Source organism: Orbicella faveolata, unplaced genomic scaffold (assembly GCF_042242905.1).
Source record: "Orbicella faveolata isolate gen_17 unplaced genomic scaffold, um_ofav_v1 contig_1, whole genome shotgun sequence".
NCBI classification, from domain to species: Eukaryota; Metazoa; Cnidaria; class Anthozoa; order Scleractinia; family Merulinidae; genus Orbicella; species Orbicella faveolata.
In genome coordinates, this window is record NW_028301536.1 from 30,961,974 (window position 1) to 30,980,875 (window position 18,902).

An 18,902-nucleotide genomic window follows, 5' to 3' on the forward strand; every position below is an offset into this window, starting at 1 on the left:
AAAAGTTTCACACAGTTAAGTGCAAACATTCGCAGCAAAGACCTCGGCATTATCGGGATGTTATAGGCCGTTCACCGTAAAAGTTTCACACAGTTAAGTGCGAACATTCGCAGCAAAGACCCCGGCATTGTTGGGATGTTATAGGCCGTTCACCGTAAAAGTTTCACACAGCTAAGTGCAAAGTTTCGCAGCAAAGACCCCGGCATTGTTGGAATGTTAAAGGCCGTTCATAGTAAAAGTATTGCTATTAACAGCATCATTACTCGTTAACTCGTTAACAAAATGTATCAATCAGATCAATGTAATGTCATAAATATACACTGGACGATCAGCATAAAAGATTCACAAAGTTAATCTCGTGATTTCATCAACAAATTTGCTCATCTTTTCTCGGGTACCAGTCCATGACATCGGGTAACGTTTGCAGCATCTTTAGCTGTGCTTCTTATAGTTCACGCAGTTAATTTTACACCTGAAAAATGATATGTTTTAGAAAATTTAACATACTGCACAATCCCTCTTATATCGGCGTCCTCCCCCTGTCCACACACACACACTTGCATCCAAATACGCATACAGCCACGGACACATAATAATATACAAAACTGGTGATACTATCGGGCCCCTCAATGTAAGATCTAGATCAAGAACTATGTTCACAAAAATAGCTCATTCATGAGAGAATTCAACGAAATGTCTTAGATTTTAACTGATGTTACATTGCTGAAAATTACATTCCCTGGGGCAAGTCAAAGAAGCAAGGATTTAACTGTTTAAGAAAAATAAGTGTGGAATAATTTTTTACGCTCATTTCGTCATCAAACTATAACCCAGAAGCGTGAATTCAGTGAATGGTGTGAACTGGTGCCACGCCCCTCCCCTATTTTTTCGTGTGCCATGTTTCGCGCTTTGCCTAAGCTACATGAACTGAACCGCGCGATGATTGTTCCACCACAAAATCACTGTCTGTGCCATCATAAAAAGAAGGACAATAAGGCGAAATGTCTACATTTCCGGTAACAACGCAGGCATGCAAAATAACTTGTTCTCTAACAGAAACTGAATGTGCGAAAAACACGCGCGTTAACAAATGGGAACGCATAAGAAATTAAATTACACATTGTTGTCCTGGCGCTATCGACACCGAAAGAACGAAATCTGGAATGACATGATTGCCTTCTGGTCTTTTCTCACCTTTGACATGGAAAGCCTTTGTATTCCCTTTTAAATCCCAAAGTACAGTACAATTAGCACTGAACTAGATCAATCAGGTGTGTTGGTCAACAGCTCTTTCAGGGCAAATTTTCGGCGATACCAAAAGGCAGCAATAGGTAATCAGCCTTCAGTTATATAAAGAACACGATCGGACTTCAGTAAAGAAACCGATGGAAACAATACTTTCTTACACCGGGAAAAAATAATCATTTCAATATCTCGTCAGTTGTCCAATACGCGGCAAATGTGTTTCAATAGCTCATGTTTTAACGTTCGACGCGTTAAAAAGCGGTCATCATCGACTGCAGCACCGGGATCGGATTTTACTGGTCGTTAAAATTACAGAATTGAAATTACACTTGGAAGTAGGATCACTGTGGATGAATGCACTGACAATTTCGAAAACCCTTCCAAGTTCTGAGACATATCAGGCCTTTTCTTGCTTTCACTGTCTTCACTGAAGCTGCACTTTCCGTTGGGTTTGAAATACAATACAGTGGCGAATACAGTTTGAAAACCTGCGCCGGCTTTTCCCGCACACATTGCTTAAACATTATCACTGAATATTAAATATATAGGCTGATTCAGCTAGTTCAACTCCAAAGTAGTTCTTACCTGAACCTTTGAATTTATCAGTGGAGTCCTCAGAGTTCTCTGGCTGCCAAACCCTCAAACAACTGGTCGGCAAAATCTGATCGCGCGACCGTTGGACACAAAATTATACGGGAACAATGTTTTAGTTACAAAATATTACGAGGTTACCCGAGTCTCACCGGGCCTCAGGCAAAAATGTGAAAAGACTGCACGAACCAACAAACGTCATCACCAGATAACCAGTTGTCTCAAGGTAGAACATGAAAGCAGCTAGAACAGACGATGATTTTCCGCGACCGGATCAACGGTGGTGAAACATGCAACTGAACGTGGGAAAAAGGAGCGTCAAGGGAAAAGAAACCGATCTAATTTCACACTATAAATGACAGCAGAACAGACTTCTATTGTTTGCTGGTAAATAAAACTTTAATAAACAACTAACATTATATTGTAAGCATGTTTTCAAACAAAAGGTCAAGCAGTCAGAGAGTGTCAAGTGACACACTTCAGTCAGTGATCGCATCCGGAATGTAATTTCCAGCCAGAACTGATTAGTCAAACCACAGTGTAAGCTATTTGAACACCAAAAAAAAATTTCCAGCTAGCTAGCTCTCGATAAGCTAAATTCTCAGCAAGATTCTGTTTAATACTAAAATTCCCAGCCAGCTCAACTTTAGTCTGCAGAGCGGATATTTTGCGGAGCGGATCCGACGGGTACTCCTGAACAGCCCCTGGTTATCACCAGTTTTCAAGCCAATATTTTTTCTTTTGTGCATGACTTGTTTTTCATCCCACGTTAAGGGAAGGCATTCTCTTAAGTAAGTGGTTGTCTGTTGTGGTAATACGCTCCAATGTTTGAAGTGGTAAAGAAATTTAGAAGCTCCTATTACAGTCACAAACCGGAGAGTTAATTTTAACGACGAGCCAAACATGTCGCAGACTATGCAGCAGACGTTGGTAAAGAAACTTTTCACAGAGTGATCAATTGATTGCATCATTGATATATCATTTAAAGTACCGTTACCACCGTAACTAGAAAAACATTTAACAGTGACTGATTTAATTTAATTTTAAAGAGGCAAGTGTCAAGGCAGGGGATGCTATCGCCGGAGCCATGAAAGAATGGATGGATAAATCGTGTGTGGAATTTGTACCACAATCAAACGAAAAGGCCTTCCTACGGATTGTTAACAATGACGAAGAAATGTAAGTTATTAATGAGTCATGACTACAAATTCAAATGCTGTTTCCAACTTCAGGAATAAAAGATTTCTAGATATTTTTCGGGTGATGTAGCAGCACCCGTAATGTCTCAGATGAATGGCTTGCTACCCTTGGTGAGAACAATAGAACAAACAAAAGAAATAATGCCCCTAGCCCTAAACCACAGCTGCGCGCTAACAATGAAGAGAATTACAAGCTTACGAGAGCTGCTACGCTTCTGTATTTTTCTGAATGGTATATCTTGTTTTTGAGAACTGAGAGGGATCCCTGGAACTTATTTTTAACGTTTCTGTTCCGTAAAATAAATACGGCAGCTTGCCTGTCAAACTTTTGAAGAAAATAAGCGAGAGCGAATGTCAATGACGTAGGAAAAGGAAGTCCGGCCGGTTCCATCCTGAGTCTCTTAGGCTATGTTCACACTTGGTAACCGAATACGGTGCCCGTGGACGATTCTCGCCAGGTACTGATGTAAACACGCCTTTTTCCAAGTACTCACACCACAATTCGGGCACAGTGTCAGTGCCCGCGTACAAGGTCTCGACCTTTGTAACCGGGAACTAAATGGCACTTGAGTACCTGGAGTACCAGTGTCTGAGCGCAACACTATTTTTTGCCGGTGTCCAGGCACCAAGCGTGAACCCAGCCTTAGCAGAGGGAACCTAAGCCATGAGACAAAACACTCTTTTGGGTTTGCACTTCAACTGTCGAGTTACAGTGCGAAGCGTTTTCATAATTCCCAAGGGCGGTCAAGTGCATATTCTTCTTACAGTTTTCATACAGTGTCATCTAGATAGGTGATGAGAATCAAGGAATTCGTCAACTGGGAACATTGTCTTGATTTACCACCAAATTCTAAGAACGAACATCCATTGAAAGGTATACCGATCAATAATGAGACTTCATACTTGGGTTGTTATTGTTTCCAGTTGCGCCTCAACAGACGTGGGTTACACAGGCAGGGTCTATAGACTGCTGCTCGTTCCTCGATGCTGGTGGCATGGGATGATTCTTCACGAACTTGGTCAGTCCATTAATGTTACAAGCTTATTCTTTTCCCCATTCATACCAACTAGAAACCGGTTTAGTTAACATAGTTTAACCCGAAGAACACCTCTCTTAGCCATCAGCCATTGAGAAGATATTTTACACAAGTAATTTACAAATCAAGTGTTCTAAACTTCCTGTGTGCACGAAACTGAAATCGTATTTAGCTATGTTTAGAAATTAAGGTTGCTACCATGTATAAAATTACCCTCCGCAGACTGGTAGGATACCCCACTCACTGAGCTTCCAGAGATTCCATCAGAGCTAGGCCATCTACTAAGGTTCATTATGTTACATGCGTCCTACCTACTACTGGGATCGGAAATGAGAGATAGAGAGATGGTACACTTCAAGATTGGTAAATGAAATGAGAAATGAGAGGATATGGCTCTGACAGTGCTGTGAAGTTATGAATAACAATGGTGGGCGCCGGGAGAACTGAAGGAATGCTAATTGAATTTAGCAAATTAAGGGCCCATTAACCGATCTTTTCGAGCCGTTGCTAAGGAAAATTTATTCTCATATAACCTCATCATTTTTAGTTAGTCCAGAGTTATTTCATGTGTTTTAACTTTTTCATGATCAGTAACACTAGTGATGACGTCATCAGGCCACGCCCATGGTCATGTGACTAATACAGAAAAAATGCAAAGGCTCCCAGGCAAATTACTTTATCGGGATTTTTTTCACTGATTTAATATTTTAATTCAAATCCTCATTACGCTATGCATCGATTTTGTTTCATTTCTAAAAGGTCAGATTTTGAGAGCATTTCAAAATATTGAAAAATTCGTAATTATCTGAAAAAAGTATGATTTCGAAAAAGGAATGCATAGCTATGTTTTCAACTTTGGCTTTAATCGAAATTTGTCGAAAAAGGCTGGATTTAATGAAAAACCGCGTTTCCTTTAGCATTTAAAGAAACCGGAAGTGCGCCCGATATCTATTGGAAGTTACCCTTTCAGCGCGTGCGCAATTTACACTACCAGCGCACTTCGGTAAGATCAAACAAAGCCACACGGAGTTAGTTTTTCTCTTTCTATTGCTTTTGTTTTTCTTTCTTTCTCTTATCTTGTCTTTGCTCGTACTTTTTTTAGTTTGCATTTTGTGAAATACAAAGAAAAACATCTGCCTAACGGAAATTTGGAGGAACTTGGCATTGCCTTGACAGACAGCGACCTTAATGGTGTTCAGAAAAAACAACTCGAAAATTTACTGCTTTGTTATGCTGATGTTTTTTCAAAGGGTAAACGTGACATTGGGAAATATTTCAAAGGGGTGCAGCATCACATCCCCCTGAAAGAAGGAGCTACTCCAGTCAAACAGCAGCTTCGTAGAGTCCCTTTTGCGTACCAAGAAGGAGTCAAGTCAGATTTGAAAGCTATGTTGGAAGAGGGGATTATTGAGAAATCCACCTCAGAATGGGCTAGTCCCCTGGTCATTGTGAGGAAACCTTCGGGGGATCTGAGAATATGTGTCGATTACAGGAAATTAAACGAAGCTACAAGGGTGGCCAGTTATCCTCTTCCCAACATGACTGAAACACTGGAGCGGCTAGCCGATGCCAAGTTTTTCACTACAATTGACACGGTCTCTGGCTACCATCAGATTGAGGTGGCTCCTGAGGACAGGTACAAGACTGCTTTTGTTTCACCCTTTGGATTGTTTCAGTATTGTCGCTTACCGTTCGGTCTCGCAGGAGCACCAGGAACGTTCCAGGCAGTAATTGAGGACATGCTTCAAGTGTTGGACACTGAAGATGTTATGGCCTACTTGGATGATGTGATTTGTTTCCATTCTAGTTTTGAGGAACATTTAAGAGGTGTTGAGAGGCTATTGCAAACTATCAGGAAGTTTGGGTTTAAGTTATCTGGAAAGCAGTGCCAGTTTGCCACAAGGTCTGTCAAGTTCCTTGGTCATGTTATTGATAAAGATGGTATTCGACCACAACCAGAGAAGTTGGATATAATCCGAGACTGGAAGACCCCTCAAGATGAAGCAGAACTTCGCCGGTTCCTGGGTGTTTGTACATTTTGGAGACAGTTTGTGAAAGGTTTCGCACGCATTGCAGTTCCACTTCATGAACTCCTGAACAAACCGGAATTTGTATGGACATCTCAATGTGAAAGTGCTTTTAAACAGCTTAAGGAAATTCTGTGTGCTTCAGTGACTTTGAAACTTCCAGATAGACAGGGGCGTTTCATGGTTTCTGTGACGATAGGTTTTTCCTGCAACACTGTAAATTTTGGACTGAACGGACACTTGAACTGACAACTGGGGGAATCTAACTCTGGAGAGCACTGCTTGGCTGCGGGAACGGAAATTCGTCACGATTTCCTGGTACACGAGGATCTACTTCAATGGTCTTCACTACGGACGTCAAGGAAGAGACATAACTTTGTCCAACAGTAGTTTATTCTGCACTCTAACGTCGAGGGTGAAACTGACATACTCGGCGGAGTAGCCGCTGTAAAATCGTAACGATGTAGCCGATGTAATCGATGTAATCGAAAAAGCTTTACAAACGTACTTGCTTATATATCATCCTTTACACGACAAGTGTTTCCAATATGCTAATGTAACTTCAAGTATACAATACGAGCGGAAAGTACTTAATTAAGATAGCGAATTCTAATCAACACCACGAGGCTTCCAAAATTAAAAATAGAGTGCTAGGATTAAAATTACACAGGCTGAGATTAAGATAGACCAACTTAGGAAATTAAAAGTGAGGTACTTAAATTTGAAATTCTGAATTGGTGTTACCGACAGCAAGGAAAAATTATCCTATGAATAGAAAACATTAAGACTCCATTAGTGAAAAGTAGTTCAGCTGGCTAACTTCCAAGGAAACTAATAAAACTACATTAGTGAAAAGTAGTTCAGCTGGCCAGTTTCTGAGGGAACGGAAGGTAGATTTTAATAATGAAAAGAAACTCAAATGACCCGAAAACGAACTACTTGTCTTCTAAATGAAAGTTAGTGAAACAGCGTTGCACACGCTGAGGTATACAAAGAATCGGCAAAGCACAACGAAGGACAAAACTTAAGATCTCTAGCTGTTAACTGAAAATAGGCTACTGTCGGTTTTTTTCCTATAATTTTCCAAATAATAAAGAATTGTCTGTGGAACGGCGAATTTTCTCATAACATTTCTTGTGATGCATCTGACAAAGCAGTTGGTTTTGTCCTAGAGCAGCCTGACATCAGTGGGGGTAGAAGACCGGTGGCTTTTGGAGGGCGGAAACTTAACAAGGCCGAATGCAATTATTCAATTACGGAAAAGGAATGCCTTGCAGTAATTGAGGCTCTGAAAACCTATCGACCATATTTGCTTGGACGTGAGTTTGACTTGTTCACTGACCACGAGTCTTTATAGTGGCTTCTCACCCGAACCAAGGAACACAATGGACGGTTGTGGAGATGGGTCGACAAGTTTAGGGAGTTCCAATGCAGAGTTCACCGCATTGCAGGAAGTAAGAATACAGTTGCAGATGCCTTAAGTAGAGTCCAAGGAGTAAAGGCCGGCACACAGGAAGCATGGTCCCTCGACTTTGTCAGAAAGCAACAGGACAGTTGCCCGACTCTTTCCAAAGTCAAGTTCTTACTGACGTCTAAAGCGACCCCTCCAGAGAATGTGGATGATATGGAGCTTAAGTTCTTTTATAAGGAGTTGCCTAAACTGAGTGTGGGGAAGGATGGCATTCTCAGGCATAGTTGCAGTGACGATCCTGGCTCAGAGCAAATAGTTATCCCGGGAAATCTTACATCAAGGGCTCTTCAAATGATGCACGACGAGCTGGGTCATTTCGGAACAGCCAAGACTTCTGCTAGGGTCAAAGAGAGGTTTTTCTGGCCGTCCATGTAACTGGATATAGAGGAATGGTGCCGGAGCTGTTTGCCTTGCCAGAGGAGGAAAAACCTGGTTCCTTCAAGAAGAGCTCCACTGCATCCGATCGTCACTCGCCGTCCAGGAGAACTGGTGACAATGGATATTGTGGAATACCCACTGAGCTCTCAAGGATACCGGTACTGTTTAGTCATGGTTGATCATTTCACCAAGTGGCTTGAATTGTACCCACTTAGAGACCAGAAGTCTGAGACCATTGCTAGGAAAGTATTTGACTGTTGGATTCCTCGGCATGGAGCTCCAGAACAAATACACCATGATCAGGGAAAGAACCTGACAGCTGAAATGATACAGGAGATATGCTCTTTCTTTGAGATCTGGAACACACAAACGACACCGTTTCACCCTCTGTCAGATGGAGCGTCGGAGCGAAGTATTCGTACAGTGAATAGTATGCTGGCAAAGATTGTTAAGGAGGACCAAAGGAACTGGGATTTGCACATCCCGTCTACATGTCTGGCTTACAACACTTCTGTTCACGGTAGTACTGGTTTTACTCCCAGTTTCTTAGAATTCCGTAGGGAGCTTCGCCTGCCAAGTGACTTGCATCAGCCGGACTCCTCCCTGCCTCCGCCACAGCATCATTCTGATTATGCTTCCCAGCTCAAGTCAAGGCTTACGCAAGCTTTCCAGTCTGCTAGGGAAACTCTGAAAGTTTCGCAGCGTTCTCAGAAGGCTTACTACGACCGCTGGGCAACAGCTAAAGCCTACCAAGTGGGAGACCGTGTCCTGTGGTTGGACAAGCAAACACGTAGGGGCAGGTGTATGAAGCTGAATAGACCATGGACGGGCCCTTGGAAAGTTATCAAGCGGCTGAATGACGTAGTTTTCAGGATCAAGTACTGTGGGGCCGCTGGAAGCTACGCCAGGGTCAAGAGGAGGGTAGTACATTTCAACCAGCTGAAACCCTTCAACGGGACTTGTGATAGGGATGAAAGCTGGATTGTGGGTGATCCAGTACCTACTGGAGTCTCGCTTCCTTCTACGACAAAGGTTGCTAATAGTCCTGGAGTAATCATCCTGGAAGATGACGTTTTCCCGATGAATGCTGATGTCGAAGCCCCCTCTGAGGAGCCCGGACCCCGAAGGTCACAAAGGGAAAGGCGTGTACCCGCTTGGGTGCAGGACTATCATTTAGACGTCTAGTCTGTCATCGAGTTAGGACCTGTCGGATGGTCCTTCAATTTCAATGTAGATTTTTGCTGACATTTTGTTTGGGGACATGGTCCTTCCCAAGAAGGGGATAGTGTAGGACTGGTACCTAGTGCCAAGTGATGGTTACCAAGTTAGGCGCGGTAGCCCAGGAGTAGAAAAAGCCACGATTATCCATTTCGTATTCAGTTTTAATAAAGTGCCTTCGTAGTTTTAGCCTTCGTCCGTCGTTTATTACATAAAACGTGAGCGAATTTGTAAGTTTTTGAGTTATTTTTATTTTCCGTGCTTAGGCAGACGTAAGTAAGCGCGCATAAATCGGTTAATGGGCCCTTAAGTTTACCTCGCCTGTAGCTCAATCCGTAAACTTGCAAGAAAAAAGCACTTACCTTTCTCACGATAGGTCGGTGACAAATATGTATGTTTAATTTTTTTCTCAATACACACGGAAACAAGGTTGATCACGAATGACATCATACCATCACCGAGAAAGTTCGATTTATCCTGTTTTCTAACCTAGGATCACATTATGCACATGTTCGAGCGCTCGAGTAATCAATGAAATTGAATGGTTTGATTCATCTGCTCGATATGGATTTCATACCGCTGTTTGGTTTACGTTAGGTCACGTGATTGGATATTTACATGAGCACACGCGTCCAGACCGTGACGACTATGTGACAGTCAAGTGGGAGAACATTAAAGAAGGTTATACGTAACTCTTAACTGCCTATTAATAATGGTTGTACAAATGCTAATGGTAAAGAGGGTCGAGCTAAATACAGGAATGAATCATATACCTGTTACCACTTCGGTTTGGCTGTTAAGATAGGTTGTCATGGGTGCATTAGCAAAGACATAAGCACATGCAGAACAAAGAACGGATGCCACAGAGATACCAACCTTACTCGATTGTAGAAAGAAATAGTGGGTCCATGTGCACCACATTCGTTTTGTCATCTTTGCAGACTCTGGGACAAAGGGAGTAATGATTGTACGTCGCGATTGAATTTATTGCATGACTCATTTTTTGTTCTATATATTTTATATACTTGCATATACTTACATATTCATATGTTATTAATTATTAGATAAGTATTTGTAGATAGGTGTCCCCAATTAGTTTACATTGTATGCTAGCGACTTCGACACAGTAGTAAAGTTCTTATCTTATTTTATCTTACGACTACATTGTCCTTATACTTGAGCATATATCACTCGCGTTCTAATGCTTGCGCTTGTGCTTATGTGCTAATGAAAACCAGTCATAAGGTGTTGGCAAAAAATTCAGCAACCATAGATAGACTCATGTTCACTGAGATATTTGTAGAGCGCTCGTTAGCAGTTTAAAATTTCTTGGTGGAATGTCAAAAGTCCCATGCTTGTGAGAAGAATACAGCGAGTGTCTTTGATTTTGACATTTTTTACCAAGCCTGATAACATTTAAAATATTTACAGTAGAAAAATCTGGCAACACATCTCATCTCAATTTATGGCTGGTATTCATTTTCTGCTAGGACGTGGCTGGGACTTCACAAAACAAAACGATAGTGAACCAATCTCGTATGTGACTCCATATGACTACTCAAGCATCATGCATTACGGAGATGGGTTCGCCTCCAAAAATGACGAGAAGACTTTGGTTCCCAAAAAATCGGGGGTGAGTTGGAAAATAAAAAGTAAACAAATAAGTAAATATTATTCCTTTCACTAGACACTTAAAACTGATACTAATTGTCTTGAACAATACAAAATGTTGAAGCCCTAGCTCCCCACCATTTATAAACGAAAGCTATTGAACAGTTTATTCACGTTATGCTGTTTGGTTTTCATTTGAAAAAATAAGGTCAAATAACGCTGCAATTTTTTAACCAACAATTTTTCGTTGTTAAATGTTTATACAGGAAACGATAGGGCACTGGCAAACACTAAGCGATATCGACATTCAGCAAGTCAATTTACGTTACAGCTGTCCAGCAGGTTAGTCCAAACATAATAGACTTACTTTAACGATATTGTAAGCCAAAATTTCCATACAAGCATCTACGATTATTACACGTGAACGTACACGGATTGACGTCCGAGCTGATCTAAAAAGACCTAGCAACTAGGCAAGCAAAAAACTAAAACCGCAAACCGAATGCTGAAAAAGAACTGATAAACGAAAAACCGCGACAGCGATCAAACCCAAAACCGGATATTTTAAGTGCAAAAAACGAGAACCCGATCTAAACAATGACCGTGAAACTAGAAAACAAGTCAATTTGCATTACAGCTGTCCAGCAGGTTAGTCCAAACATAATAGACTTACTTTAACGATATTGTAAGCCACAAATTCCATACAAGCACCTTCGATTATTATTTGTTCATTCTGCGAGCTGTCCAAATTATTTCTTAATTTGAATAGTGTTTAAATTGACAAGTAAATTAGATAGGTCCCATTTGCAATTGTGAATGAGTTCCCGCATCAGAAAAGATATTCTGCAAATGAAATAAAATTTCACTTATCTAAAGCGTTTAAAAATTTACTTCGGAGGTATTTTAGGTGTTTCCTTGGCAGAGTTCTCTTTAGAAAGGTGACGACAAAAAACACGGAACAGGCATTAAATCGAGTTTGCGGCTTGCATTGAAATCCTATGGACAGCGAGGAGTGGGGGTCACAGTGGACACCTGGGGGAACCTGTCTTGAGAACCTGTCAGAGAAATAAATTTGATAGTTTAGCCAGTTAGACAATAAAACACACCGAAGAAAAGATTATCAGAAAACTCGTTTACGGAAATAATTTTACCAGGAAATTGAAAGTTATTTATGCGAAGTCTTGCTCTCGTTGAAAATGTTTTGTCCATTACTCAACGTATGTATGAAAAAAATTGTAATGAGAAAGAAGCAAACCTCTAACCTTCATTCCTGACTTAACAAATCATCTTTATGCCATGCTGTTTGCGATCCATTTTGTCCAAGCGATTCAGTAACATTACGTTTGGCTACAGAAACTTATTACAGTAAGCACTGCGACCTGGCAACATGATCCAAATCCTGCGCTGTGATTGGCTGTGGCCGCTCGGCCAATATGTAGCCTGCGAGCAGTCTCTCATGCGTTGCGGCAGGAGCAAAGTCGTTCGCCGACGGCTTTGCTCGTGCCACCAACGTTGAGAGCCTGGATGGTTGCCAGGATGGTTGCTATGTTGCCTGCCTGGGATTGTCCGTTGTATCCTGCAAGGAAATGGCGGTTTGTATGTCGTACTAATCAAGGGTGTTCGGTCCAGATATCTGAATATTGGTGTCGAATTTTTTTTTATGTTTAAGGACCGAAAAGCTTGATATCCAGCCATCCTGATGTCACGGTTGGTCAATAACCCATTTATTGGCCGGTCTAACTTACATATGTAGTTCAGGCGGTGGAACTAGTGAAAAAAAGAGCGGCGAAGAGAGAGTTCAGGAGACCTTATTCTTGCTGGAAAATATCACTTTCCCACTCGCAAACATGTCTAGCACCCAAGGTTCTCGCATTTCTTCTGACGACAACAATTAGTCACCATGGCAAATTAGAAAATTCCAACATCTCTGAGTTCAAACGTTTAGCACTTACTACAGCACTGTGGAAGCTTGGATAACTTTGTAGTTATTACAATTGGATTAAAAACTCCACTTGAAGTGTTTTTCTAAACCCTACAAGCGGTGTTTTTATTCCAGTTCTAGGGATTCCCATTTCAAAGCTGGAATTCGCGTGTCAGTTACACGTCATCCAACGAGATGAGCTCGAGTTTATTCGCCGGTTCTGTTCGCGTGGGGCGAGTCGGAAAGCACATAGGTAATTCTTTTTTCCTTTTCTTTCGAATTGAAATTCAATTTAGCGTAAGTGGACACATACTGCAAATTCAGTTTCATAAGGTAGGATGTACAACAGCAGTTTGAAAAGTGTGCGTTTTTTTACGCGTAACTGCATTTAGTTTATTTGCCTGTGACTGCGGTTTTCAGTTTAGCTCGTAATGTGTAATCTTAGTTTAGTGAAAAAAGGATGATAGCGCACCAAAACAGGCTTCACTTCCATAGCAGGACTTCAAGCTTATGGAAAGTCTTCATTTTTATTTTCGAAACAGCCAAAAGTATTGCCAACTTTGTTTCGTTTCATTGGCAAGACAGGAGGGTTTTAAGAACAAAATGTAACAGTTAAAAAGAATCATAGCGTCATTTGAATTAAGTTCGTCCTTTGATAGTGAAAAACTTAACTCCATGTACTAATACACCATTTTTAACCGCAGGAAGCTAAAATGTCAGTCCATTGTTCCGTATTCTTGTGTCTTCTTAGCCCAGGGCTTATTATGTTGAGTATAATGTCAATTTGATAGGAAGTATTATGCAAGGTCTGTGCTTTCAAACAACGCCTGCTTCAGTAGCCATTGGCAAGAGAACCCCCGTGTTGCAGTTGTCATGACAACAGCACTCTAACTGGCATCGATGCGTTGTGTTACGCATTTCCACGTTGCATCGCGCTGCGTCACACTCTTCACGCGGCCCACACTCCTTCATGTAGTAGGTCTCAGCGCTTCCGTATCTGGTTTTTGTAATAACTATTGTCTTGCAAACCCAATCTGGATGATCGTCACAAAACCTCGATACCAGATTGTTTTCGCAGTCGGCCCATGACTTATTCGAGTAACAACCCCAACAGTCGAGACCCAGAGCTGTGGAAAGATAAATAATTAGATAACAAAATACAAGTCGGTTTCAAGTTAGCTTCTAAAAGCTCGTAGTTGTACGGTTGGGCCCTGACGTCCTGCGTGAAAACGCCTTTAGGGACAATTCGAAAAGGCTCATGGCTAGATACGTTTTGTCTTAAAAACACAAGCTCCGTCGACTGAGAGCAATAGCCCTCTGCGATTAAAAAATCGATAAAATTCAATTCCTTTCACTTCTGTGTTCAGCGCGGAAATGGCTGTATTGACCATGCCCGAAACTCGAACAAGCGACGTTAATGTTTGCGACGGAGTCTTATATACTTCGACAAACATTGATCTAAACCTTGGAACAAACCGACAGTTTGTCTTTCTCTAGATTGTATGGCGTTAACGTTAAATATGGAACTTCGCCAGCAGACAGAACTGAAATACTAAATGTAAACTGGCTACCGCCATTAGACTGCTATTAAACACGTACCTTGATGCAAAAGTAATATAAAAGCGAGCGTGAATAACAATGCTGCCATCCGTTTGTCGTAGAGTAGTTGAAATTCAACCTGTTTGAATATTATCGATTAAAAAAACTTTAAGATTTAGACGCGAACTTTTGACCGAAGAGTGTTCAGCTAAAAACGCTTTCGAAATCTGAGAAGTAACACTGCTTTTGAAAAGATCTTGACCTTGCTTGGGGAGTGATCGTCACACATAACAGTACAGGGTTGCGGGAGGGCACTGGGGCCTACTGGAAACCGGAAAACCGTTCACAATGTCTTTGTAAACCGAGTGACCGCCTTAAAAATCACTCGAAATCGAAAACCCGTCCACCATAATGACGAAACCTTAAGGCAAATCCACCAAGCTTGATACGGCAGCGACAGATGTGTAGTTTTCCTATTATGAAGGATAAAAGCATCTTCAATTGAAATCTAACAATCAAATGGAACGTAGTAAGCTAAATAGCTTACTACGTTCCCCTCGATTGTTATCCAAAAAACGGCATTTTTTGTTACAAATGCATATTTGCAAACAAAAACCTCATTTTAGCATGCAAACTAACACTCCCTTCCACTTCAAGGTGTAGAGACGATGATTCTAATCTCAATTTTTCTGATAGAAGAGATTTAGGCCAAATTTGGCTGCAATACAGACTCGCTCCATGTATCACTTATCAAGAAGTGGTCTCTCGCTGTTACTCTAGTTTGCATCATCATGTCTGGCACACCACGTGAACTTACACGGATTGACCGAGCTGATCTAAAAACACCTAGCAACTAGGCAAGCGAAAAACTAAAACCGCAAACAGAATGCTGAAAAAGAAATGATAAACGAAAAACCGCGACAGCGATCAAACCCAAAACCGGATATTTTAAGTGAAAAAAACGAGAACCCGATCTAAACAATGACCGTAAAACTAGACAACAAGTCAATTTACATTACAACTGTCCAGCAGGTTAGTCCAAACATAATAGACTTACTTTAATGATATTGTAATCCAAAACATCCATACAAGCACCTACGATTATTATTTGTTCATTCTGCGAGCTGTCCAAATTATTTCTTAATTTGAATAGTGTTTAAATTGACAAGTAAATTAGATAGGTCCCATTTGCAATTGTGAATGAGTTCCTGCATCAGAAAGGACATTCTGGAAATGAAATAAAATTTCGGGAGTGAGGGTCACAATGGACACCTGGGGGAGCCTGTCTTCAGAGAAATGAATTTGATAGTTTAGCCAGTTAGACAATAAAACACACCGAAGAAAAGATTATCAGAAAACTCGTTTACGGAAATAATTTTACCAGGAAATTGAAAGTTATTTATGCGAAGTCTTGCTCTCGTTGAAAATGTTTTGTCCATTACTCAACGTATGTATGAAAAAATTGTAATGAGAAAGAAGTAAACCTCTAACCTTCATTCCTGACTTTACAAATCATCTTTATGCCATGCTGTTTGCGATCCATTTTGTCCAAGCGATTCAGTAACATTACGTTTGGTTACAGAAACTTATTACAGTTAGGACTGCGACCTGGCAACATGATCCAAATCCTGCGCTGTGATTGGCTGTGGCCGCTCGGCCAGTATGTAGCCTGCGAGCAGTCTCTCATGCGTTGCGGCAGGAGCAAAGTCGTTCGCCGACGGCTTTGCTCGTGCCACCAACGTTGAGAGCCTGGATGGTTGCCAGGATGGTTGCTATGTTGCCTGTCTGGGATTGTCCGCTGTATCCTGCAAGGAAATGGCGGCTTGTATGTCGCACTGATCAAGGGTGTTCGGTCCAGATAGACTGGAACAAATTCCAAGAAAGCCTGCGACTTGAAACTTCTGTCGGCAAACTCGAGGAAAAGTTGGTAAACACAATTGTTTAGATGAAAATTATGCGCTGAACACGAAAAAGTTTTTTACTAGACCTGATTTTGAGTTTTTAACCGTGAAATTGCAGCTTTAAATAACTGACCCAAATACGGGGCATGCAAACGAAGCAAAACTGTTTTCCCTTTTTTTTCAAGATAGTTTGAATCCAAATGTGTTTCTAAATCAGCTTACTATAAATATTTCTCTAGAAAAAAGCCCAAATTGATAGTGGATGCTTGAGTTAGACATGTTATGTCGAAACTATTTCATCTCCAGAGGTCATTTATGCAGACTGCAACCGCGAAGATATGTCCACTTCAAGAAATAGATATATATTTTTTTATTATTGTGTGTAAAGTTTTTAACAAATAGATTTTGTTTATTGACCCTCTAGCGTTGTAATTTAATGGTTGAATAATCTAAAAGCTACGCGTGTAAGAAAATTGTCAGCTTGCAAATGATTCAAATTTGAATTAAAAATAAAGGCACTTGGAGTTCGAAAAGAGAAACCTTACTAAGTTCCGATTATGAATTAAAGACGTTTTCATTCGATGAATCTAACTTCATTGAAAAGTTTCAATTGGTAAAGCGTTTTCTCCTGCGCAGCGGTCCCAGTCCTAGTAAAATTGCCTGGCTGCTAAATTGAGCTGGTTAACTCGGAGAGCTCCATGGCGGGTTGCGTTGAGAGATTACATGGTTATAAATAATGGAAGAACGGAGGAGTTTAAAACGATCTGCCCCTCCTGTTTCATTCGAGGAGTGTATTATATATGCCAGGGGTAAAAAAAAAAGAGTCAGAGAGAGAGAATGTGGGACCTACATCTGTATGCCTTTCAAAAGATGCTGCCACTTTCCCATCCATTACACTCGATAGGGTACTGTGTATTTTGCGCAAATGAAACGGCTTCCAGTAGAGGTAAAAACCGAGTTTGACAAAGGCAACTGGGTTGTGAAAGGGTTGTGAAAGGTTCTTGTCGACAATTTAATCAGGTAGATCTGGATCAAGGTCAGGAGTGGCTCAGTGCTACCGGAAAGAGAGGTGGTGGGATAGTGGGCATAACAAGGACAACAGCAGCGCTGTGTAGATGGACACTGTCATATAACCTCCGAGCACATATTGCTGTATTAACAAGGAAGATGTTCCATGTTGCCAACGATATCAGATCACATGCAACGAGTCCAACCCGTCAAGGAAACTGCAGGATAATTCCGATGGGAAGAAAGTTATTACTTTGCTGCGTCAAGCGAATGTTTTCAACGTCAAAAAACAAGCAACAATCCCTGAAAGGTTGCAGAACATGGTCACCAAAGAAGTGGCAACGACAGAGATAGAAGAGTCCCTACTTAACGCGAACAGGTCAAAAAGAAAGATGCTAAAAAGTGTGCGGCCATCAAAGCCGACAGAAACACTCTCGGCTTCAGCGCATCATTACAGCTATGTTGGTAGAAGAGTAGATTTGCCTCAAATCCTCAGCCGTGAACTAATGGCAGTTCCCCTTGCCATCTTTGATGCCAGTAGTCAGCTGCGCACTGGAAATAAATCGGTCATAATGGAACTTTTGAGTAGCGGAACGGAACGTCGTCGGGTCACGCCAATCGCAGGGAGATCGACGATAATAGTAGATGGTCAAGCACTGGTAATGGCGCTAAATGGGGATAAATTTGTGAAAGCTGTTCTTGCCTCTGGAAAGGACTTTGATCGAATAGACGTGACATTTGACAGATACAGAGAAACGTCGATCAAGTGCGCAACTAGAAAGAAGCATTCTCGAGGCCATGCGCCCATTCGAAGAATTATTGAAGATGGCTCAGTACTGCTACCCAAGTCCTGGTCCAACTTCGTGGCCCTCGATGAATACAAGGCAGATCTAGCACGTTTCTTATCAGATAAACTTCTTGCGGGAGCCCCAGTCAATAAGATCGTCACTGTTGGTGGTGGAAGATGCAGTCAAGTATTCCCGCCCGAACATTGACATCAGAGCGCTTAAAGGTTTCCTTGAAGAGGCAGACACTTGAATGATTCTACACTGTGTACTCTCAGATGCAAAATTCCTTGTCGTCTCATGTCAAGACACAAATGTTTTCTTTCTTTTATTTTCACACCTGGACAAAATGAGCTGCAAGCAGTTATGGATGAGAGCTGGGACATGAAAGAAGCCTAAGTATCTGCCAATCCACAAGATTTGTGAACGTCTGAAGGAAATAATTCCTGAAGTAGAAACCATTCTCTCCTTTCGTGCGATAACAGGGTGCGACACTGTCTCCTACTTTGCTGGCCATAGCAAGAAAACATCGTGGAAGAAGTTCACAGAACACCATATGCTGCTGAGAAACCTAGGAAATGGTAACCTGGATGACTTGACAATGACGTCTGCTGAGAAGTTCATCTGCAGAGTATATAATGTTGCTGATACTGAGAGCTGCAATGAAGCACACGCAACGTTGTTTTCCAGATGTCGGTCACCAGAAATTCTTCACCCGACGGGTGATGCAGCGTGATTGCATATTAGAAGGGCTCACTTCCAAGCAATGATATGGAAACAAGCCCACCTTACAAACCCTATCCTTTCACTTCCAGAGACTATGGGCTGGTTGAGACTGAATGACAAGCTCGTACCCAAGCTGATGTCTCTTGCCCCTGTACCTGAAACCTGTGACGAGATGGTAAACTGTGGCTGCAAGTCAGGATGTAAAACAATGAAGTGTGGCAGCCGGAATGTAGGATTACCATGCA

General features: G+C 41.5%; 3 protein-coding genes and 1 long non-coding RNA gene across 4 annotated transcripts in view; 2 read left to right on the forward strand and 2 right to left on the reverse strand.

Moving 5' to 3' along the window:
• Window positions 1–18,902, forward strand: part of LOC149118741 (astacin-like metalloprotease toxin 2) — a 37,237-nt gene that overhangs the window by 6,679 nt on the left and 11,656 nt on the right. Inside the window, exons 3-7 of the mRNA XM_089272261.1 lie at window positions 2,886–3,015; window positions 3,960–4,054; window positions 9,764–9,847; window positions 10,657–10,799; window positions 11,044–11,119. Coding sequence (XP_089128387.1) covers window positions 2,886–3,015; window positions 3,960–4,054; window positions 9,764–9,847; window positions 10,657–10,799; window positions 11,044–11,119 — 528 coding nt within the window. The remainder of the gene's footprint in view (window positions 1–2,885; window positions 3,016–3,959; window positions 4,055–9,763; window positions 9,848–10,656; window positions 10,800–11,043; window positions 11,120–18,902) is intronic.
• On the reverse strand, window positions 227–2,831 carry LOC149118743 (uncharacterized). Its single transcript, XR_016201703.1, has 2 exons — window positions 1,831–2,831; window positions 227–472 (listed from the first exon to the last, which is right to left on the reverse strand). It is a non-coding gene; the product is annotated as an uncharacterized LOC149118743 (long non-coding RNA).
• Window positions 8,358–9,160, forward strand: LOC149118744 (uncharacterized). Its single transcript, XM_089282719.1, has one exon. The coding sequence runs from the start codon at window positions 8,381–8,383 to the stop codon at window positions 9,131–9,133; it is 753 nt and encodes a 250-aa protein (XP_089138845.1). The 5' UTR covers window positions 8,358–8,380; the 3' UTR covers window positions 9,134–9,160.
• Window positions 13,207–14,509, reverse strand: LOC110053532 (uncharacterized). The gene is made up of 2 exons (XM_020759772.2): window positions 14,298–14,509; window positions 13,207–13,825 (listed from the first exon to the last, which is right to left on the reverse strand). Exons 1-2 carry the CDS (start codon window positions 14,344–14,346, stop codon window positions 13,515–13,517), a joined length of 360 nt encoding a protein of 119 aa, XP_020615431.1. The 5' UTR covers window positions 14,347–14,509; the 3' UTR covers window positions 13,207–13,514.

Bases quoted from the DNA above. Each gene is read 5' to 3' on its own strand.
- LOC149118744 (XM_089282719.1), top strand. From the start codon at position 8,381: ATGCTGGCAAAGATTGTTAAGGAGGACCAAAGGAACTGGGATTTGCAC.
- LOC110053532 (XM_020759772.2), bottom strand. From the start codon at position 14,346: ATGGCAGCATTGTTATTCACGCTCGCTTTTATATTACTTTTGCATCAA. The intron at 13,826-14,297 runs GTACGTGTTTAA...ATCTTTCCACAG, and splicing joins TATATTACTTTTGCATCAAG to CTCTGGGTCTCGACTGTTGG.